A 24,636-nucleotide genomic window follows, 5' to 3' on the forward strand; every position below is an offset into this window, starting at 1 on the left:
TCTCAAAGCATTTTACAAAGGAGGTCACACTACCTCCGTGGACAAAGCACCCATTGATATGAGTGGTGCAGATTAGGGTTGTTGAGAGGCTGGATCACTCGCCAAGGGATCACCCAAGAGGAGACAGAAATTAATTATATGAACTAGTTCAGAAAAGGCACTCCAAAAGATTTCGTTGTCTTCATGCACAACATGGCTAGAAAATATACCACAACAGTGCTATGAAAAAGACACTTTACTATTGTAAACAATGGTAAAATAATGAAATTTCAAATCCAGACTTTTTCCATGCTTCTCTCCCACTAAATACAGACATAAAAGCTAGCAAAGAGAAGAAAGTGTCCATGAAAGATACTGTGTAGAATACAAGAAACTGTATACATACCTGTCTTTGGGTAATGGTATCCCTGCAAGTTTAACAACTGTAGGGAATATATCCATGTTACTTGTAGGCTCATCAATATGGACACCCGCCTGTACCATTCCTGGCCAGCGAAGAAGACCTGGCACACGAATACCTCCTTCCCAGTTTGTAGCCTTTCCACCTGAAAGAGTGAACATGGCATTAACAGAAAGTAATTTCTCCTTCAGAAATGCCATTTAAACACCATTATTTTGTTTCCTCTTTACATGCCACCCTCACAAACTGGTTATTTTATTTGCACTAAATGTACTATTCCTTTACTCGGCTGATTTTTCCATATATATATGACTGATATATATATATATATATATATATATTTACAGCTGAAATGCAAGAACAGCTGGAGAAAAAAAATAATGCCTCATAAAAATTTTGCCTCGTTCACATGGCACAAAGGCATGTGCAGAACGAATTCAAACCAGAAGTCAAAGTATAGATTTGTATAGGTCTGAAGCATGAACATCCAGAAAAGTTTTGCAGCATTTTATTATAATTGCTGCGGTCAGATTCATAGAGGGGGAAAAAGATTTTGGTATTGAATACTGACATTAAACACATCAGGAAGATATGCAATGATTTCAAACACTTTCTGGATGTCCTGAAGATCTTTTTTTTTAGGTGACAACAATTATAATTCTATCATCCAAATGATCCGATTGAGTGCATTCAACACAGAACTTACAAACCCATATTTCCCTCTCTTAGATTCCATGATATCCATCACTGCCCCAGTCATCCAGTCCTCTCTTTCTAATGTGAAAGTCCAGCACATATTTATGATACAGACAACATACCTATCCATTACTTAATGAGATGTGATTGACACAAATCCATATGGAAAAGGTATCAAATATTGTAATTAATTGCTTACATAGTACCATGGATAGGCACAGTGCTCCAAAGTGTTCTAAAAATGAATATATGAACTTGGAAAAAGTTCCTGACCAGAAGAGTTTATCAGTCCTGCTCTTATTGAAGTCAGTGGCAAAGCTCTCAGATGACATAAGTTTTCAGGAGTGATTTGGTGGGTGTTGATTGAGAGCAGGCAGATCAACCCAGGTCCTCAGAATAAAGTGTGTTTACTGAAATCCAGTGTAGCTAAGTGTATAAACAAGATTAATATTTTGGATGCATTCATTGATGTGAATGGCATAGCCCCCGGTCAGGGGGCTACAGATACAGTCACCACTAGAATCGTCTATTATGATGATAAATTGATGTTTTCTGAAGTTTGGCCTCCTGTTTTCTATTGCATCGATCTTCCTGAGATGCACCAACTTCCACAAGGACAGTAGAATTTCAGACCAAGGTGGTAACCAGGGGCTCACTCATGAAAAGGGGTCTCTAGATCTCATAACAGTTTGAGGATCCTAAAGGGCCTTTGCATGGGCTTAGCGGGCAATTAGTCAGAATATCATGATTATTTTCACAAAAGGGAAGCACTTCATGTATTTTCATCTAGATTCACAATCAGTTCCTGGATACCATCTGCTGTTCTGTGAACACTATTGAAAGCTTTATGGCCTCGTAGCTTCAACATTCTCTAAGGCAAATTGCCTTGCTGGCATTTGTGTACTTATTTCTCAGGGCATTATTCCCACCACTTCAGATATCATGATGAGAATCATTGATCTGAGACTAGTGGTATCCTGACTTGCTCTGAAAAGATAAATATCAATGAAAAATTATAACGGATGGAAGGAGGACCTGGAACTCTACTCTCCTTCCAAAGGAGAGAGAATGACATGTGCAGAACCAGGGCCGGCTTTAGGGCGATTCCCCTGATACCCGGGAATCGGGCCCTGCACCCTCCACCGAAGTGCCACCAGAAACAGCGGCAATCAATCACTGCTGCTGTCTTCAGCGGCATTTCAGTGGCAGCTCTTTCGAATCGGGCCCCGCACACCTTAAAGCTGGCCCTGTGCAGAAGCAATGTGTAGAATCAGAGTGGCCAGAGGAAGCAATGAGGCAAGTGTGTCAGAGGAAGAAAAAGAGTAGACCTATTAAAAAGAAATACTTCTGAAGAGAGTTGGGGCAAGTAGGACAAAGAAGATAAATTTTCTTCCTCTGTTCTTGTGAATTATTGAGTTGAAAAGCTGCTGAGAAATCTGCTGTTCACTCACCCAGGGAAAGGGCACTTTGCCTCTAAGTATATACAAAGGAGCCCAAGAAGCAAATGGGGCAGAACTGCTGCCTGATGCTTGTAGAGCTCCACAAGGATCAACTCTTTCCCCAGTCCTTTTCAACATCTACATGCTACCACTGGTGAACTGATCAAACAACATGTACTCAAATGCCTTTAACATGCATATGAACACTATCATCAAGAGGGCCCATTGCTTGGATGAGATCAGCTCTTGGATGAAGAACAGCTGGATGAAGCTGAACTCGAGCAAACCAGAGGTGATATTTGTTGGCAAAGGAAAGTATTTTTATGAGTTTGCAGCCACAGTGAAGTCTCTATTGGTTGACAATACACAGCCACAATTGGTCAATGCAGTCCATAGTCTGAGAGTAGTCACTGACTAATTCAGAACTCTGAAGCTTGTCTCCTCAGCAACACAGGCTTCCATAAGCACATCAGACTTGTCCACCGTTCTCTATACCGGCTTCCCATAGATTATCCAATCGTGTTCAAGGTCTCAGTTCTTATCTTCAATGCACTTCATGGGCAGTGACTAGGATAACAAGACCATCTAAAGCTCTGGGACAAAGACTGTGCTTGACAACTATATACCTCTGCCACAATGGAACTCTCAACGATAAAAATAAAGCTCATCTGTACAAGAGACAGAACTTTCTCTGGGAGCTGGTCCAAGATTGGGGAATGTACATTCCCGGAACTAAGGGCCATCACAAACCTCACTGCTTTCTGCTCCAATTTCAAGGTGCATTTCTTTGACGTTTCCTTCTCATAATCACATAGCAATGGGGGAACAAAGAACAAGTGACATATGTGTAGTCACATTACTTAATTCACTGACAGAAGGCACTTAGATACTATGCTGATAAGTGCAGTATAAGAAAACACAGAAAAGAATAGACATCATCCCTGCATTGCAGCCAGGCTACTTCCTCACTTGTTTCTGCCCAGACACAACCACCATTTTGCTTTCAGGAAACAGACAAACTGTTTAAGTCCTATGGAGGTTGAGAATAGACCACTGAACCAGAGTAATGAGTAGTTTCAACATGGGAACTAGATGCTAATGTAGCAGAATTTATTCTGCTATACAGATCTAGCTGTGTCCAGTGACAACAGAAGCATTGCCATCTCTCATAATATGATCACAAACCTTGTGATATTTGATATTTTCTCAAAACTCCAGCTGCTTCAGTTGAGAAACTGCATGAGAATTTCAGCTTTCCTTTTAAAAAGATACGTTTCCAGCCCTAAGGATTGCAAAGAAAAGCTTGAAAATGCAAAGCACCCTAAAGGCTCAGAAACCAGGAGGCAAATGAAAAGAACCCAAACATATTATTTAAAAATAAAACTCATAATATTTTAGGGCCTGACTCATTATTTTTGAATTCTTGAGGTTGGCAGTACCAGAAAAGAGGAGGAGGAGCAGTCCATGAGTCCATATGCTGGCAGCACCTAGGCAGCGATATGCATTCTCACACAGAGACATATTTTCTCTCTTAAAGTTCTTTAAAAGTGTTTTTAAAAGATGAACAAAAACAACTCAGGTTGTATTTTTATACATTGATGTTTACACTTTCTGAGTGACTATGGCCTTAAGCCTTATGATTAATAGCTGAAATTCCCCTTTTCCTCAGAAAAAAACTGTGGGTGCAGAAAAAGTACAGCTACGACTCTGTGTTGTCACCTACAGAGATCCCAAATTTCCATTTCCATTGAAAATTTATATTTTTCTCCCTTGCATAAACCTCTAATTCACATTGACTGCTATTGTTTAACTTTGTAAAGTATTTTGGGATAGAGTTTGTATGTAAGATGAATTAGGACATTCTGTGATTCTGTTGCACAGACTTAATATTTGGGTTTGGTTCTCATAGAATGATCAAAACTGTTGAAATCATCTCTCTCTCTCACTGGAGTTTAATCAGGGTAAACTTTTCTTCTTACTCATGCACATCAGGAAGTGGCCTCCCTCAGTCTATTTATTCTTTTGAATGAAGAGAGAATAAGCAGAAATGAATTACTTTACTCACCTGTAGTGGACTCTTGTTTCTGAATATCTAGGATAAAAATATGTTGCTATTTCTGGTCTTCAAACAGAACACCATTTTTAATGGCAAGACTATCTGCTAACCCCTCTGCTTTATCTATTTTCAGTGTTCTCTAAAGTGTTGGTTTATTTTTTTGTTTTGTTTTTTGTTCTGTTTTTTAACTTGAATTGTCTCGGTTCTCATACAAGAAGAATTGACAAACAGAGATGGTGAATGAAAGCTGTCTCAAAGCTGAGCCTCTTCTCAAACAAATAGCCTTATTGCTCAGGATAGTGTATTCTGTTTGGAATGTCAGGATGGTTTGATCATTCCAGATGTACAATAGTAGAATAAATTAGAGACAGGGGATGAAGTCCTGGCCCACCGAAGTTAATGGAAAAACTACCACTGACTTTGATAGGGTCAGTTTTCACCTATTATTATTAACTTAAATTCTGCAGCAAAAATACCATAAACACAGTCAAATTGATTTGCATGCTAGTTCAAAAAACAAACAAACAAACCAAAAAACTTGTTAATCAATAGTTTTAAGAAACACTGATGAAGAAGCTTATCCCTGTAGCACATCACATTGCAGAAGACGTTGCTCAGGGGTGTGAAACACCCACACCCCTGAGCTAACATAACCCCTAGTATAGACAGTATTAGGTTAACAGAAGAATTCTTTCATTAACTAAGCTACCACCTCTTGAGTAGGTGGATTAACTATGCCGGCAGGCAAACCCCTCCCATTACTGTAGTGAGAATCTATACTGAAACACTGCAGCATATCTAATGAAGCTTAAGTGATTGCTTCTTGGAACAGCTCCAGAGCACACTAATGGAGAGGCTATTCTCAGCGTAGGGTATGTTTACACCCGAGCTAAAGGTGTAATTTCTGGCTCAGATAGACAGACTCATGCTAGCGTTCCTTAAGCTAGCATGCTAAAAATAGAAGTGTAGCTGCAATGGCATGTGTTGTGGTATGGCTGGATACTCACCCTAAGTACCAAGAGTTTTTGGTGGGAATGTACTCGGGGCAGCTAGCCTATCCCACTGTCTGTGCCACTGCAGTGCCACTGCTATTTTTAGCGCACTAGCTCAACCAAAATTAGTGCATGTATGTCTGCCTAGCAAAAGCTGTGCACAGAATAGCTTATCCAAACTCTCATGAATCCAGCAGTGAAGGCAGTGCAGCATTGGCTTGAGAGTGGGCTAGCAAGCTAAGTACATAGCCAAGCCCTGTATCTGGCTTGTACTACCTGCCCTGAAAGCCACACTATGCTGTCTCCATTGCTACTCTTACAAGAACTAGCTGGATTCAAGATATCTTGAATAGGCTAGCTCACGCAAAGCTTTTCCTGTGTACATTTCAGTGACCACAATAAAATTATGTTAAACGTCTTAGGGAAAGGCAAGCTGCAAAGAATTGACACTGTAACGCAAAATTTAGAAAGGAGCTGTCAATAAAATGAGGTAGTTAATAAGGCCCTGAAAGTCAAAGGTATAGTAAGTAAAGACTTTACATATGGCAATGGAAAACAATGTCTGAGAAGGTCTGCATACTTCACAACAAAATCAGAACCTGGAAGTCCAGAAGTAAACTGCCCTGGCTAAATGGAAAGGTTCAAGAAGTTAATTGAACCAAACAGATATCCTTCAATATTTGAAATTTTAACTCTAGGAAAGCCAATAAACAGGGGCATAATTTACAGCAGCCAGCGAGTAAAACAGAAATTAGGAGATTTAATATAGATTTTGAGGAGCACGTTGGAGAAGATACCTATCTTTGACCAATTCACTTCTGGTAATGAAGATGAGGTAGCCTCAGAGATTGAGGAATCAGAATTGGTGCTGGAAGAAATTAATAATTTAAAAAAAAAAACCAGTAACTCACCACATCCAAATGTACAAATCCAATGTAGCTGAGCTGCTAGCAAAAATATGCAATCTCTCATTACATTCAGCTACTGTACTGGAGGATTAGAGGGGAGCAAATGTTCCACTTATATTTTGACTTTCAAAAGGTCTTTGACAGGTCCCTCAGAAAAGGTGTCTAAAGAACTAAGCAATTGTGGGATAGGAAAAACTCTTGTCTGATGAGATATTGAACAGTCTGGGATTGATTATTTTATGAAGAAGACAAGAGAGGACGTGATAAAAGTATACAAAACCATGAATGGTGTACAGAAGGCATACTGAGATCTTCTGTTTTCTCCGACTCATAACACAACAACAAAGGGACATTCAATGAAATTGAAAGGTGCCAAATACAAAAATGATATAATGAAAGGTGCCTATTGTGGGGTTTCTTGCACCTTCTTCTGAAACATCTGGTACTGGCCACTGTTGAAAAGAGGCTACAGGGCTAGATGGGCCATGAGTCTAATGGCAATCCTTAAATTTATAGGTCATTATGTAACAACATTCAGGTTAACGCAGTTAGAGGAGGACAGTGAAGATTTAAGCAGGATTTGTTTATTTGCTGATAGTGTCAAAGAGCTGGTTAACTAAAGTGTCAATGTCAGGTTTTAATTTTGCATTGTATCCAGCTTTTCAGAGATCACACTATAATCAGAACACAAAGTTTCAGGAAATAATAATAGTGATGTCACCTTTTTGCAATCTAGCTAGCTGGTACCAGACACTGCATCCAAACAGCCCCTAACTTTTATTATTGGGACTGACCTGGCTGTGCATCAAGATAAATTAGTGAGTTCAAACTGTGAAGATCTGTTGTGAGCTTTTGATTTAGGGAAGAACCAATTACTGTTGAATAGACTGCTACAACTTTGATAAGAGAGTCAAGATGTTTGATTAATGTTCACATTTTCATATACAGAAAGGCACATTATTGAGATTCCACAGCACAGACACTGAGATGTCCCTCTCATAAAGTACATCTATTACTTCTATTCCTCTAACCAGATGAGCTAAATTCCAATATACATACACAAAAGCAAGAAGGATAGCTTTTTAGTCCAGTTAATTTTCTACATATATTAACATCCAGTGCCTGATAGTTTAGGACATAACAGGTCTGATTTTCAGAAGATCAGTCATGCAAATGTGCACTGATCTTGCACACTCAATTTGTGTATGTAAAGAGGGTCTTCACACATAAAAATAACTAGTTATGTGTCTAATGGTCCGTTTCCCTTCATGAGCTTTTAACAATCAAGCATGACTTTTCTTAATGTTAAAAAGATGCCTTTTGATTTGGGGCTTTAGAGTAGAGTGTGAAAGATAAAACATAATCCACTACATTTTCAATCTGTTAGGGTAAATTAAACTGATTGCAGAGATCTTTTAAATATCTTAGTTTCATTATAAATGTCTTTTATTAAGTTGCTTATCTTCCCACCCGTAATATATTAGTGCATTTATCAGATTATCTAAGAGGAATCTGTAAATCACTTAATAATCCATTGAAATAAACCCCAAAGGGTCTGTTTTCTTCTTTAGGCTGCTATCAGATCCATATTGATTCAACTAAGATCTGTTTCAAATTATTCATTGTTATATAAGTATAAATATAATACTCTGTGTTAAATGAAAGTTCCAAAGGAAAGTACATTCTCCAGATGTATTCATCTTCTTTCTTAGATTGTATCCCCCATTTTACGTCTGACATTCTAAATCACTAACATTTTTAGAGCTTCCCAAATTCACTGGGGCATGCCTACAGCTACAGATGTGTAAGTCTATGGTGCTTTGAATATGGCAAGTGCTATATAAGGGCTAAGTATTAGTATAGTTCTAATTCAGGTTAATGATAGATTTCTCTCAGCTGTCAATCTCTATAGCACAATAGGACCCCTTGTATATTCTGTAACCTCCACAGCTGTGGTTGCTGCAATTTTTGCCCTACTAATATCTGAGATTGTTTCTCGCACACTTTATAAACACATTAAAGTTATATAGCTTCCTCACACGGTGGCCCTACTACACTTCTATTACTTCCTGTGACCCTCTTTTCCCTCCCTCTAAGTCTTCTTCTCTGAAATCATACTCAAAAGCAATGTGCTACCTGCTCTATAAAATTACAGCTGGTAAGTTTAGGAACTGGTTTCCCAATTCTCTCCCTCTATCACCCAAAAAGGAAGGGAAACAAAAATTAAAGAACCATTTGCACAAAATTTTCTCTGAGAAGAGTGAGACTATCTAAACCTGTCCATACAAGACCCAGGCATCTCTCTCCTATTTTGATGGAAGTTAAGCTCACTTTTGTCATCACAGGCCTGCTTTTCAGAGATGCTGTGTACCTGCCACTTCCACGCTGAAAATCAGGCTCTGTTTTAGCAGCTGGTACTAATGAAAACTTCACAGTGCACTGGAACGGTAACAGTTCTCTCCCTGTCTCTCTTCTTTACCTTCTTCCTCACCTAATATTCCCCCATCCTCTCAATCTGCTACATATTGGTGAGTGGGACTGTGATATCAAAGGGAGGTCATCCTCTTCTTCCCTCCCACTCTTTCTTTTCTTCCTCTTCTCATTCTCCCCTTCTCCAGAATCAACTTGTCGTCTATAATCATGTGCATATCATGACCCCTTTGTCTGAATGAGTTACCAAATCCATCTGCATATTTTGCACTGCTATTGCTTGAAGTGAAATGAGTCAGCAAGTGACATCATGTTAGGGACACATGAACAAACAAAAAGAAAAAGATCATCTGTTCAGCTAGATTTTTTGCTACTTTGACGTTCACCTTATCTTGCTAAAAACACTATTCTCCTCTACAGCAGCACAATCTCATGAATGGCAGGTTTTATTACAATAAGATAAACTTACTGATGGTCTCAAGCTGCCACAGAATTTCTTGAATTTGAAGTACGCATTGATTGTTTCAATAGCTATATTGTGAGAAAAGCAATCAATTTGCGTGCCTTTGACACCACCGATCATATCCTCCTCTTGAAATCTTGTGTTCCTTTGGCTTTCATGACTCTGTCCTGTCCTCGTTCTCCTCCTATCTCTTTGGTATTTTTCAGCATCTCTTTCATTGGGTCTTCCTCCTCTGCTGCTTTCCATGGGTGTCTCCTTAGACTCTGTCCTTGGCTTCCTCATCCTCCCTCTACACCCTTTCTCTGTGTGACTTCACCCACTCACTTGGCTACAATTTCTGATGACACACAGCTACCTCTTCACTCCTCCCCTTTCTTCTACTACCCAACCAGGTATCTCAGCCTGTTGCACTGATATCTCTTTTTGGATGGCTCACTGGTGTATTTAAAGGCATTTTCAGAAGTGCTAAACACCCAAAAATCTCACTAAAGTCACTGGAGCTGCAGATGCTCATCACTTTTGACAATCAGGCCATTTATGTTTAGGTGTCTAAATATGGATTTAGGATTCTGGACATTAGAAGTTTAATGTTAGGAACCCAGATGTGAACATTTTGGGCTGACAGCATATTACAAATGGGTAAGTAAGTAGCTAATTTTTGACACATGTTTCTAAAAATCATTACAAGAAGCTCACCTTTATAAATTCCATTATAGCCCCCATGGACTTCTCCAGTGCTAGAGACTTCTTCAACATGTGCCCCCTGGTCAGATGTGAAGTATACAAGAGTCTTATCATTCAAATTCCATTTCTCTAGCACATCCAGAATCTTTCCTGAAAAAACAAAACAGAAAGATTTAAACTTTTATTTTTAACCTGAAAGAAATAGATATGTTTACCCTTATTAATTTTTCTGATTTTTTCCTTAAAAACATTATTATATATATCAGCTGGCACCATGCAGAGCACACTAGGTGACTACCACACAGAGCTGGCTGCTATCAAGATTGTGGCTTGATTGCTGTAGGGCCTCCTGACATATAAAATGAGAAGATTTGTGCACATCAGAGGAAAGGGCTGCTAAACAGCGACCCCATAACAAGGAGTTTGAAAAAGTTGATCATAACTGAAAGAATCACAGTATGCAAAGAACAGCTAACAATGTACTAGAGCTTTGACACATGGAAGCCTTCAGAAGAGGCATGGCTCACCTAGCGCATGCGCTAGAATAAGGGACTCTTAAAAGAGCAACAGTACAGAGAAAAAGTGCCCCTTGAAGCTACACGATTTCATTATCTAACTTTGCCAATCAATCACAGTTGGAAAAATGCTCTTGGGTAGATCAGAATAGACTCTTAGTAAACTAGAGAAAAAGTTTCAAAATGTACATTTACATATTTAAAAAGAGTTGGGCCCAGGGCCAGCTCCAGGCCCCAGCACGCCAAGCGCGTGCTTGGGGTGGCATGCCGCAGGGGGCGCTCTGCCGGTTGCCGGGAGGGTGGCAGGCGGCTCCGGTGGACCTCCCGCAAGCATGCCTGCTGAGGGTCCGCTGGTCTCGCGGCTCCGGTGGACCTTCCACAGGCATGCCTGCGGAGGGTCCGCTGGTCCCGCGGCTCCAGTGGACCACCGGAGCTGCGGGACCAGTGTACCCTCTGCAGGCACGCCTGGGGGAGGTCCACTGGAGCCGCCTGCCACCCTCCCGGTGACCGGCAGAGCGCCCCCCGAGGCATGCCACCCTGCTTGGGGCAGTGAAATGTCTAGAGCCGCCCCTAGTTGGGTCACTTGGATATGATGTGAGACTTCAAAATATTTTGGGCCTAATTTTCATTTATACAGAGGGCTCTTCACATTACTCTGACACTGTAAACAGGCCTTGCAATGGCTGTAAATTACATTTAAACCAATGTTAAGACTCCTTTACACTGCTCAAGTTTTGTAAAGAGGTTTTAGTATAAATGAGAATTAGGGCCTAATGTTAAAGTACATTTTTGTACTGAAAGAAATGTAGGATTATTGTCACTGGAAACAGACCAAGAAAAAGATACAGCACAAATAACACAAGTGTACCCTTCCCAACACTGCCCTGTCAATGAGCTTTAACCTGGTTTTTCAGAAAATCCATACAGTATAAAGATAATTCACTCTCCATGACCATTCTCCTCATCCTCTCTGCTTAACCAGTCAAGAAAAGTGACAATATGGGTGGCTATTTTGATTTGTTCATCTGCTCACTAAAAACTGGTTCCTCAACTAAAGCATTCAGCTACCATGTTAAGTAGCATGATGCAAGAACCCAGAAATACAGAATCCATTTCATCAGGAGTGAGGCCACTTAAACAGTTTTCAGATTATATTGGCTTTCTATCATTATTAACCTGTATTGGCTTAGAAGCAGTTACCTCATCCTTTTGCTCACCAATCCCCTTGCAAGTTGCAATTCAGTAAAATCACAGTTCTGTAATGTACTGAGCGCTTACTGGAAGGGGCTGAATGCCTTCATTTCCTATTGACTTTAATGACTGGGCTCTCATTAAAGGGATACAACCAGTTAAATAAGCAGTGTCTATTGTTCTGGTTTGTAAAACAGGAGAAAAGTAGCTATATAAGAATAGGAGAATTTGTTTACATAAATTCTGAAACTTGGTGGGAGTTGAAATTTCCCAACAGAGCTGTGGAAAATCTGTTACAAAGTCTGACATTTTAAAACTGGTGGGTTGTGGGGGGATTTGGTTAACAGCTCATGCAGCTCCATCTGACAAGTTATTTTGCTTAGTGTAGCAGGTAGGCTAAGTGCCAAAGAAAGAAAAAGGCAATTTTCCATTGGTTGTGCTTGCTAAACACTGTCGTGTCTGCTGATAAAGTGGTGGTAATGCAGTCAGAAAGTTAGGTTGGACATTGTGTGGGTACATATGATTTAAAAAAGTGAAGGATAGACAAGATGACCTACTCTAATAAACTTTTCTATTTAAAATCTGAAAACTATTTTTCTTAATGACTTAGGATCCCTCTAGACCAGTGGCTCTCAAACTTATTTGATGGGGCCCCCTTCTTTGTGTCTGTACTCATTTACATCCCCCTCCCCAACTACAAATACCAACACCTAGATGTGAAGGCAAGGCAGAGAGCAGTGGCTGCTGGCTGGGCACCCAGATCTGAAGGCAGCACCACGCCAGCAGCAACACAGAAATAAGGGTGGTAATGTGAAAAGTGATATTCGTCAATATCACTTTTCACAGTAGACTTAGTGCCCCATTGCCACCCTTACTTCTGCGCTGCTGCTGCCACCCCAGAGTTGACAGCTGGAGCCACCTTCTGGAGGGAATGGGAGGATGGGGGAGGGGATGAGAGCTCAAGCCCGAGTGGCGGGCCTCTGGCTTTCCCCTTTATTTCTGCCTGCCGGATGTGTACGGTCCTTCTGCATGAGCTCCAGCGACCCAGGGCTGATAGCCAGAGCTCTTTTTAAAAAAAGCAGGACACACCTCATGCCTCCCTTGATGCATTCCCATGCCTCTCTTGGGAGACTCACCCCAGAGTTTAAGAACCGCAGAGTATGAAACCATGTGCATGTGAAAGAAAAAAGTACAATTATTACCATGTAATAGATCATGTTAAAAGAAATAATTAAAAGCATACCAAATGAAGCACGAGATCTAGGCCTCCTTTTCTCATTCATGAACAATCAATATTAATTTTTCTACCTGAACTGGGACAAAACAGGAAATATTCATCTGAAACTCCCCTTTCCAACGCACTCCATTAAAAAAAAAGAGTATTTATTTATTGGCAAGTAGACTGGATAAAAAATGACCTAGTCTGAACATCATTACTGAGTTTAGACTCATGCAAAGCCATGCACATTGTATCTATTCCAGAAAGGCAAGAAATTGCATATAGAGCTTCATCCAAAGCCCATTAATGTGAATGAAAACATTCCCATTGGCGTCAATGGGATTTTTTAATCAGGGTCATAATAAGGTAATAACAAAGTCAGCATTTGGTTGATTATATTACAGCAGGGTTAATATATACTAAAATGACAACAATTTATTTCTAGCAACCTAAGTTTTCAGTATTTCAAATAACACATTTTGCTGTGGTTGGAGATTAAGTATCACAAAAATAAAACAGAACTTGCATTTCTATTTTCTCCTTGAACATTGACACCTTTTGGAATGAGCACTAAATAAATGAGCATAAATAAGTAATAAGATGTATTTTACTGTAAGATAAGGCACACTAAAGGGTGTTTGAACTATGTGGTTAGTGTTAATATGAGCCCTACATAGCTCTAATTAGAAATTTTTCATCAAAATAATTTTTTGATGAAAAATGTCAGCTCCATTGAAAGCAGAATATAAAAAAAATAGATTTTGATGAAATTTTGTTTTAAAATAAGCATCAGTTTAATAGTGTTGAAATGTCCCACTTGACATTTTTGGACTGAAACATGCCAAAATTTGTTTTGCTTAGATTTTTTTATGTTTGAAAAGGTCAAAATTGGAATGAAATGTAATCAAAACAAAACATTTTGATATCCCCTATTTTTGTTCTTGTTTCTTGGAATTTTTTTCTTTGTTTGTTTTTGTTCCATTCCAGATCAGGGGGAAGAAATGAAATTGTGGAATTTCCTACAAAATTAAAAATCCAGTTCCTGCCCAGCTGTACACATACAATATCTCAGTTGTGTTCAAAATGGTAAGAAAAACAATAACATAAATATATTACACTAAGTGTAACTGTGTATATATTTTACACACACACACATATTTATATTGGAAGCAACCACTACATAGGGTTGAAACACAAATTCCATCACAACCCTCCTTTTTCAATTGTTCAGTACTTTCTCCAATACATTATTTTTGGGTCTAAATTTTTAAGACTTGTTTGTTTTGTAGATTTAACTGAAGCTTAAAAATTAAAGCCAAGTCTGATGACTATAGGTTCAATTGTGCAGGGAAATGTAATTTACACACCATGTGTCAGAAGGGCAACTAGAGTTAGAAATCAGTCTTATCCATGACTGTAGGAAGGAATAGAAACTTAGTTTGGCATTACGGCAGCATTCAAGGAAGGTTACCCTGAGAAATAAGCAAAAATAATAGCTCTATTGAATCAATAGTGAATTTGTTGCAAATGCCTCTTTGTTCAGGGCACAGATATTATTCACTGTATACACTTGTGACACTCTACAACTACTCCCTAATGACAGAACTGTCAGTTGAAGAGATTCACTTGAAAATTGTGGTCTGGAAAAGTTAAGAGTTCTGTTAATCCCTAAGGCTGCAGATGCTCCCGGGGCACATGTCATTTTATTGCAGGGCAGTTGATTGACCAGAATGTGGTTTGGCTGATGGAGCCCAAGACTATGGAGCTAAGGTTACGCTGAAAGATTTCTGAGTGGTTAGAATATAGGACAGAGTTTTTCCCAGCACTGTCATCCCAGGAGTTTCATCATCTTTGGTCCTAAACCTAGATCATTATTTCCCAGACTTGTTCTGCTGCTAGTGCAAGGAAAGCCCCTGATGGGCTGGGCCAGTTGTGTACCTGCCGCGTCTGCTGGTTTGGCCAATGGTGGCTTCCAGTGGCCGCAGTTCACTGCTCCGGGCTAATAGGAGCTGCTAGAAGCGGCGCAGGCCGAGGGACGTACAGGCCGCCGCTTCCAGCAGCCCCAATTGGCCTGGAGCAGTGAACCACGGCCACTGGGAGCCGCCATCGGCCGAACCTGTGGACACGGCAGGTACACAAACCGGACCAGCCCGCCAGGGGCCTTCCATGCACAAGTGGTGGAACAAGCTTGGGAACCATTGATCTAGATCATTTCCATGTAGCACATAATGTCACAGTCTCATTTTTACTTTTTTAAATTAGAGACACATTAATTAAGGCATTAAAAAATAAGGTTTGACATTAATTAATTAATTAGTTAATAGGATTAATGCTTTAAAGTCCAGCTAAAGCTCCCCTTGAAATGCCCATATGCAAATATCCTAGCAGAATCATCTTTATATCCTGCTCCACTTTTGCTTTAAGTAATATTATAGGGTGTCAGATCTGCAGGTGCTGTCTCGTAGAAAGGTTTTTAAAATGTGATGTCATCAATTTATATGGAGTGATGGAATATAGCTGATTGGAGCTTGACTCTTATTCTTTGGGATGACTTTGAGAATGTAAGATTTCATCTCTACAGTCTTATCCTGGATAACCAGTACAACTCATATCGAATCTTAACTTTAACATTCCATTAATATTGCCCAGTGCTGCAGTCCTGAATCATGCAAGTCTCCCATTGCACTCAATTCTGAATTTTTTTCAAAGAGAAATCTAATCAAGATGTGTGTGTGATATACATGTATTTGTTTAATAAATTCACTCACTTTCATTTAAAATGAATAATCCAGGAATGTTTTCCATATAATTTAAAATGTGAATCTTGTTCGTCTGTTTGAAATAACACAGATGCCTGCTAAAATCACTAAAGGACCCAATCCTGACCCATCTGTCACAACACTAAAGGTCATGCAGCCTTCTTACTCCCAAATAGGGAAGTTCTGCACCAGTGCGACCAATCCACACGATGGTCAGAATGCTGCAGAAGGGGTGTGGAACAGCTCCAGCTGAAGTTCTACTGTATAGGAGAGATGATGGGTAAGGCTACGATTTAATCACGGATATTTTTAGTAGAAGTCATGGACAGGTCACAGGCTGGAAAAAAAAAGTCATGACCCATGGACTGTCCATGACTTATACCATAAATACCCCTAACTGAATTGGAGGGGCACTGCGGAAGGGGGAGCCTGCAGCACAAGATGCTGGAGGGGAGAGTCCTGGGAGTCTGTGGTACTAGCTGCTGAGGGGGGGAGGGAGATGAAGCCCCAGGGGAGCAGTGCCTGCTTCAGCCACTGCCATGGGGGGAGCCCTGGGAGGCCAGCAGCTGCTCCGGCCATTCCAGGACCACTACTCAGGTGGTCCCCAGGGCAAGCCACACTGGCCACTGTGGAAGTCACGGAGGTCGCAGGAAGTCATGGAATCCGTGACTACCATGACCTCCATGACAAACGCAGAGCCCTAATGGTGGATACAGGTAATTCAGGCAAATGAGATACCACTGCCCCACTCAAGGCAACATTCATATATCTTTCCCCATATTTCCACTTTCTTCTGTTGGAACCACTGCATCCCTGGGTCTGTAGTGATGCTCTAAAGGACATTGGGGGAGGGGTGGAGGGGCAAAGGGTGACTTGGGAGCATGAGCCACCCCATCTTCCATATAACTAGAGGAGAGAGATCATTTATTTGGTTAACAGCTCTGTTTCAGAGCCATCTGCTGGCACCACTCCCTGTGGCTGAATAGCTGTTCTAAACATCTCAGCTGGGGACTGACAGTCAGCTCTGGGGACTTGCCTCCATATCTGGGGAAATGGGGAGGTTCTGAACATGTGCAAAGGGTCCCACAAAACTTCCCCAAATACTACGGGGGGCTGGAATCCAGGACTTGGCCTTGAGAAGATGATGGAGCCAGACTGCAGTGTAGACAGTATGTAGTAGTCCCTGAGGGGACAGGTGCTTCACTGTCACAGGTTTTGAATTATAAGGTAATTCCATAGCTGAACCTCTACTTGGTGTTCAGAAGGGTAATATTTTTTCCTTATGAAAAATAAATGTTGTGACTTCTGCATTTCAACATCTACAAGCTAAAAATCAATTTAGCAGAACTTAATCTTCCTATAACGGTTTTGAGACGAGTATTATGAAAAGAGTTTAATGTGTTGATCTGATATTAAACCCACTGATTAGCTATGCATATTTACATTACCTGATCTGCCCCAAGTATCTAGTACAATCTGGGTGCTGTGTAAAAACATGCCCAAGTACAGTAACTAAGACCTAGACATCCATGTCTTAATTTTAGCTTTTGTAGATTTCAGGTTATAAATATTCAAATTTCTGTGATAAGCTCAGAGTCATCAAGTTTCCCCTTGATAAGTATGTAAATCAGTCTGTCTCTGCAATGGGGAAGTAATTATCACTTTCAGACCTAGTCATTGAGCGCAACACTTGAGAGGTGAAAATGAAAAATAATAAAACCACTGACAGCAAGACAAGAAGTTGCAGCACATACAGTGAACCATGTATACTTGCATACACTTGTTTAGCATTCTGAGCTGAAATATGGCAAGTGGAATGTGGAGATTTTGGAAAGAGGCAATAGATTAGATAGATAATGTGCCATGACATCAATCAATAGAACCCAAGGAACACAAGTGATTCTGCATACAGGCAAAACATGCATGTGACTCTGGAAGGTGACAATCAGGAAAAAATTGATCCAAATGCCTGTCTAGAAAATATATAGAAAATTCCCCTAGAAAGCCAAGAGCATGGATTGATTAAAAATCATACCTCCATATTTTATTATATCACTTCTGAAAATGGAGACATTTTAATCCATAGAATAATGCAACGTGAAGTAGGATGTAATGGAGGTGGGAAAGTCCTGTATTAGTTCTAATTTGTGATTGTTATTATTTAATAGTGCTACTATGATAGCAACCTGTGCCCTGAGATCTTCCAAAAAGTACTTAAGACACTCAGGGCTGGATTTTCAGAGGTGCTGAGCCCTCACAACTCCAAATGAAATCAATGGGAGCTTCAGGTGCTTCTCAGAATCAGGCTGTCATGGTACAATTCCCCACTCTGAACCTTAGCATCCAAAAGATGGGGTACCAGCATGAATTCCTCTAAGCTCAATTACCAGCTTAGAACCTGCAGCGCTGCCACCAACCAGGAATTCCAGTGCCTGGTACACTCTGGTCCCCCCAAAACCTTACCCGGGGACCCCCAAGACCCAGTCCCTCTGGATCTTAACACAAGGAAAGTAAACCCTTTCCTTCACTGTTGCCTCTCCCAGACTTCCCCTCCCTGGGTTACCCTGGAAGATCACTGTGTGATTCAAACTCCTTGAATCACAAAACAGAGAAGACAATTCACCTTCCTCCTTCCTTCTCTTTTCCCCTCCCTCTTCCTGAGAGAAAGTAATCCTGGCACAGAGAGAAATCAGCCTCTCTCCCTCTTCCCTCCTTTCTCCCCACCAATTCCCTGGTGAATCCAGACCCAGTCCCCTAGGGTCTCACCAGAATAAAAAAACAATCAGGTTCTTAATCAAGAAAAGTTTTTAATTAAAGAGAGAAAAACAGTAAAAATTAGCTTTGTAAATTTAAAATGGAATAGGTACAGGGTCTTTCAGCTATAGACACTGGGAATACCCTCCCAGCCTAAGTATACAAGTACAAATTAGAATCTTTTCAGCAAAATGCCAATTTGAACTCCTTCCAACCAAATACACATTTGCAAATAAAGAAAACAACCATAAGCCTAACTCGCCTTAACACCTAGTACTCACTAGTCTGAACTTATAAGAGCCTGTATTGGAGAGATTGGAGAGAAACCTGGTTGCACGTCTGGTCCCTCTGAGCCCCCAGAGTGAACAACCACCAAAACTAACAGCACACACAAAAACTTCCCTCCCTCAAGATTTGAAAGTATCCTGTCCTCTGATTGGTCCTCTGGTCAGGTGACAGCCAGGCTTACTGAACTTGTCAACCCTTTACAGTCAAAGAGAGATAAAGTACTTCTGAGCTATTAACTTTTCTTATCTGTTTATGACACAGGCCTTCAGAGATGACTAGTAACTTTTGTATTGGAAAGGTTTGCTTCCTTTGCTCTCATGCACAGTATGATGCATTCATAATGGTTGCTGAAGGAATGCATATAAATAAGGTGAGGATTTGACCTATATTTGAAACAACCTGGAAATATGTTTATAATTTGATTTCAGCGGAGCTCTGTGCATGTGCAGGGTCTGCCCAAGCACATCAAATTACAGGATCTATAAACAACTTGGGGTGCTTAGAAACCATGGTAATAAGAGGTAGGTAGATAGATAGTATCTCAATAGCAACACTGAAGTCAGTGGAGCTATGCTAATTTACAACACCTGAGGATAGGCCCCAAGTACCTAATACAATCTGAGTGATGTATAAATAATACGTAAATTATAATACATAGTATAATCATTTCTCTAGGACTGTGTTTGGGTGTGGGACATAACCCAAACATGTTTATGTACTGTACTGCTTCTCACCCAATGTTCTGATGGTATATGCAATTATGCAGGCAGATGAGTTATTTCCAGCAGATTTTTTAATGATAAATGCAATAACTGAGACACAATAGATCCTAGCAAACTTCAGGTGTTCTCTCCTCTCCCTTTTCTCTAGCTCTGTTGATAATTCCCCTACTTACCCATGGTGAACATTCATCACGTGGTTATTTGACTACAATAATCTTTCTCATGTTTTGTGAGTGCGTAAATCAGCTTCAGTTTTCTTGTACTGACTTGTATTATCTCTCATGTATATCTTTGCATCACTTGTTATATATAAAAAAGAGACACCTAGTTTTAATTATATCAGAACCCTTTTCATAGAATATCTTTTACAGGGATTTTGTTACAAGATAGGGAGTGAGGGTGATGAGAAAGAGTGAAGGTTGTCTTAGGTTGTCTTGATAGATTTCCCATATTACCCCTCCAATTCTAATTTGAAGGAGATGGTCTTCAAAGCCAAGATATATTTCCTCAATGGTGTTACACTGGACTTCAGTTATGGTAAGCAAAAGCAGAATTTTGCCGTATGAGCTTGGGACTTGCCTTCTTTCTATAAAAAACTAAAGCTAAAATTGCTGTGGTCAGTTAGGGTATAAGTATCAATTTGCTATGTGTTCAGATTTGTGTTGTGCTGTAACTTAAAATTGAAATTGGCTTGTGGTTGTTTATACAGTCTTAAAAGGATAACTTGCCTTTCAGACCCTCGAGGTAAATTTTCAGAGTAGTGGGCAGACAATAGATGTGCATGGTTTAGCTGCTATGAATAAATCATCCAAACTTTGACTTATAATTATGTATAAGATAAGGGCAAAGTGTTTTCTACAGTTAGATGCTAAATCTTTTATTTTAATATGGGTTTCAAATTACCTAGTAAATGTAACTGTTGGAATGATGTGTTTTACATGTGTACAAAAAGTGCTATTCAGTCTTTGGCGTATAATAAAGCATGAAGATAGGACATAGTTAAAAAAAACAATGAGGAGTCTGGTAGCACCTTAAAGACTAACAGATTTATTTGAGCATAAGCTTTCGTGGGTAAAAAACCCACTTCTTCAGATGCACGGAGTGGGACTCCTAGTTGTTTTTGTGGATACAGACTAGCACAGCTACCCCCCTGAGATATAGTTAATGAGAGTTATAGGGACCTTTAAGTATAGCTGCACTATAGGCAATATCGGATTGTAGGGCATCCATAACTGCATGGCTACTATAGGATTGAAGAGATAACATTTTTGGGATAGGTAGAGGTCAACAGTATGGCTGCTTTATGGCTACCTGGTTAGTGTGTACATTAGTTAATGAATAGGTTGCTTAAAATTCACTTAAGACCTTACATTTCTTCACCATAATGCTATGTATTTCTTAACTTTTAGACTGCCTAAGATACTAAATATGAGACATTGTCATGCAATTTTAGAAGCGTCTATTGTATTTGCATTTTGTATGCTCCAGCTGAGATCATTTCTTTTGGGAAATTCACAGCATCATTCTGCTAACATCTGAGAGTAAAAAGCCATTTTACACATACAACCAAATGTACAGAATACACCATCTGCTGTCCTGCACCAAACTCTCCCATGTATATTATGGAAGCTTTTCCATCCAAATTTTGGAAACATTTCCTTTGGCTAAGTCCTGGGAATGTTTGCAAGCTTTAATGACAGACAAGAATGCTTTTCATTTTTATGCAAACCATACTTTGGGCCAGATTATCACCTGGAATAAAGAGTAGAGGTCCAGTGACTTCAACTATTGGAACATTTATATGTTTAAAACTATATTGGGTTAATGAATGGGGACTTGTAGGCAGGTTTCTTTATAAACTTCAAAGAACTTGATGTAAAAATAAAGTTCTAAACTCAAATTTTACATATCAACTCAAATCATCCTAGATATTTGGAACCAAATGTATTGGGCCATAATTATGTAAAATTAAAGTTTGAGATATTCAAAGCAGTGCAGAAATTTAATCACCCAATCCCATTTGCTGCTTTCAAAACTTTAACCAAAGTATTTTTCAAATTGTTTTAGTTTGATATCATTTTTCTAATTCAATATATATTTTTAACAAAAAGAGATGACTGACATTAGAACCCAAGGTTTTCAGTATCTTCCTCTGGCCAAGCACATTCCTCTTCACTGCATTCTGAGATTGAGTCCTTTACACTGCACTCTCGGATTGGGTTTATGTTGTAAAATGTATACCGCAAAATAAACAGAATATTCAGGAAGACAGAATTAACATTGCTATTGGAATCTTTATTCCCCACATTTCCTTACTTTCCCCTGTGCAAACCTAATCTTCGATTGCATTTCATTGACTCGATGTTCAGTAGGTTCCTTTTGTTTTTCTCTAAATGTGACATTCAGTTTGCATGTTTCCTGCTGCATCTGCATCTTTACTTCCCGGCGCAATAGCTCATTGGCTTTGTATCTGCTAATGCTGTTAGACATTTGAAGCCTACTATGCACTTGTCATCTGCAGACAAGACAAGCCATGAATGAATCCCTGCACGGAGAAGTTGTTAATGCCAAGAAGAAACTGAGCTTAACAGAAAGGGGTAAACTCTGTTGTCTCTCTGGATGACATTTTGGATTTAAGTAGAAAAATGGGGAAAAAATTAAGTCTGTACAGCTTTCTATTGTTCAGTAATCTACCACTTATTTTTGCCCCTTACTGATTTTGGTTCTGAAATTGACTGTATCAGCATTCTGCACACACACAAATTAAACTCTGAAGGAAACTTATGAAAAATGGAAAGAAATTATTTTGTAGGTCATATTAGTAAATCATAGAAGACTTTCTGAACAAACATTGTCACGGACATATGGTTCCTGCTCTTAAATGCACATATGCAGTTAGTGAAAGTAATTTAAGGAAACAATAGGAGTTAGGTGCCTAAATACCTTGGAGACTCTGGAGCTTAGATGCCTAAGTCCTAGTGAGTTTCAATGACAGTTAAACTCCTAAATGCCCATGTTACTTTTGAAAATGAGACCTGGGTGCTTTTGAAAATTTTATCCAGCCATGTTCTGAAAGTGCTTCTCATACAGTCAGTGGCAGAGAAGATATCAAACAGAAAAAAAAATCTGTTCTGCTTTGTGGAGTGGGGATGGAGAAATACTTCTGCCTCTTCCTAGACTATGGATTGCATGTAGAACTGCTTCATGGACTCTACTGCTGCCCTGATGCTTCAGTTGCCTTCACAGTGCGAAAGAATGGCAGGGTAGGAGTACAGCATAGCATTGGATCATCTGGGACAGTCCTCACCCTTCTGATAGTCTGTCAAGCCTCTACCCCATCCCTGTATATTGACAGGTATGGGGGTGTGATAGACATGGAACTGATATGTGATAATCTAAGATGTAATAATTCTGTGAACACTTTATGTGACCTGGTCAGTGAGTGGAATATTGGGTTATAAGACTTTCCTGTACGAAGGCTCCGATCTTGTTTAGTAGGTGGCTATGGGAAGAACAAACAAGAAGGCGGCAATGGCCCCAGATACAGATACCCCAGCATACACTTGAAGGACAGTGGGCAAAACTATCAGTTTCAAGGACCTTACGTCCTATCTCCAAGGAATATACAAGCTTGTTTTGACAGGCAAGGAACTTGAAGATCAAAAGGACTGAACAGCTTTTGAATGGGACCCTTCCTGATGCATAGAAGATAAATAGTGCAGTGTCTGAACTTACATACCATGCCAGCAAGACCCTAGAGGTCTTTAGGATGGGAGGGTCTATAGGAAGCTTAGACCTACTAGGATCCCCATGTGGAATGTGGTTAGATGCCTTGTAAACTAGACATGCCTATAGTCAGTTTTATTGCTTTAAGATCTGTTTTCTCTTAAATGCTTTTGTTCTAAATAAATAACACTTTGCTTTAGGGAAGCTGTCTGGTTACCACTGTCATTACTTCTAGAGAGAACAGAACTGCTGGGGCTGCCTCATAAGATATTCATAGTTAGCACTGAAGATCCAGTCTGAGGGCTTGGCCTCACTACGTTGTTAGCTCACACTACAACTTGAAAGCGGCAAAGAGTTCTGTTATAGAGTAACAAACGTATTGGAGCATGAGTTTTCATGGGTGAATACTCACTTTGACGGATTATAAGGTGCCACAGGAGTCTTTGCTGCTTTTACAGATCCAGACTAACACGGCTACCCCTCTGATGCTATAACTTGAGTTTTGTCTCTAACCTGACGCCTATCCACATACAAAAATCTCCAGCTCAGGTTAAGTGGGGCTGTAAGCTCCAGCTAGCTATCCCATCAGAGGCATGGCTTGGAGCTTGAGGGCTACTGCCACTTGAGCTAGCAATGCAATAGAGATGCAGAAGCTCAAGTTACGACAACTCATCAGCTGCTAATCCAAATACTGTGCAGGTCAAGTTGTTTCAGAGCGGTCACTCTCCCTGTGCTCTGCTCTCACTCGAAGTAGGCTAGCTTGTACACTTGACTTGGGCTAGCTCAAGTGGAGTAACTCAAATGTATTGTACTAACTTGAGCTAACGGTTGCAGTGAAGACAATCCCTAAAAGTGAGAGAATTGTGTGATTCTACTAGAGAAGATGGCTTTTGGTCTGTAACCTTAAAAAGTTGCATTCAAACAGACCAGGAGGGGTCAAAGGTGCAGTTATCCTGGTAAATGTAACATATATGATTGGGACCTTGCAGTGCTGAGGTCCCTGCTGCACAGAAGGGAAGCATTCTGAGCAAAGCCCCTCAGTATCGTGCCCCTTTCCTTGAACAGTGGAACTGCCCTGCTCCTGCTGTCAGACATGTCTTTATGGATGTGGAGGAGGGTACAGGATTTGCCCCATATATAAATTCTCTTTTCAGGGACCTGTTTTTTCTTTCCTTATGTGCATATAACACCAATTTAAATCTGTGGGAGTTGTGTACAGATGGATGACAAGCAAGTGAGCTGTGAAATCTCCATTCTTCCCAGAAACACATACAAGCATGTCCACAACACATTGCAGTTTCAGTATCACGTGGAGAGTTGTTTAAGTACACAGAATCAAGTGGCTTTTTATTCTTACAGCCTACAGAAAATGCAGTTGCTCTACAGCCAGGAGT

The 24,636-nt window shown here is 40.0% G+C and overlaps 1 protein-coding gene across 8 annotated transcripts in view; it reads right to left on the minus strand.

The window, feature by feature from the left end:
* STS (steroid sulfatase) overlaps positions 1 to 24,636 on the minus strand; it is a 192,460-nt gene that overhangs the window by 49,972 nt on the left and 117,852 nt on the right. For all 8 annotated transcript variants that reach the window (XM_050963843.1, XM_050963826.1, XM_050963836.1 and 5 more), the window contains 2 exons: positions 10,081 to 10,218; positions 386 to 545 (listed from right to left, as the gene is read on the minus strand). In XM_050963843.1, coding sequence (XP_050819800.1) covers positions 386 to 545; positions 10,081 to 10,218 — 298 coding nt within the window. The remainder of the gene's footprint in view (positions 1 to 385; positions 546 to 10,080; positions 10,219 to 24,636) is intronic.

Source organism: Gopherus flavomarginatus, chromosome 1 (genome assembly GCF_025201925.1).
Source record: "Gopherus flavomarginatus isolate rGopFla2 chromosome 1, rGopFla2.mat.asm, whole genome shotgun sequence".
NCBI lineage: Eukaryota > Metazoa > Chordata > Testudines > Testudinidae > Gopherus > Gopherus flavomarginatus.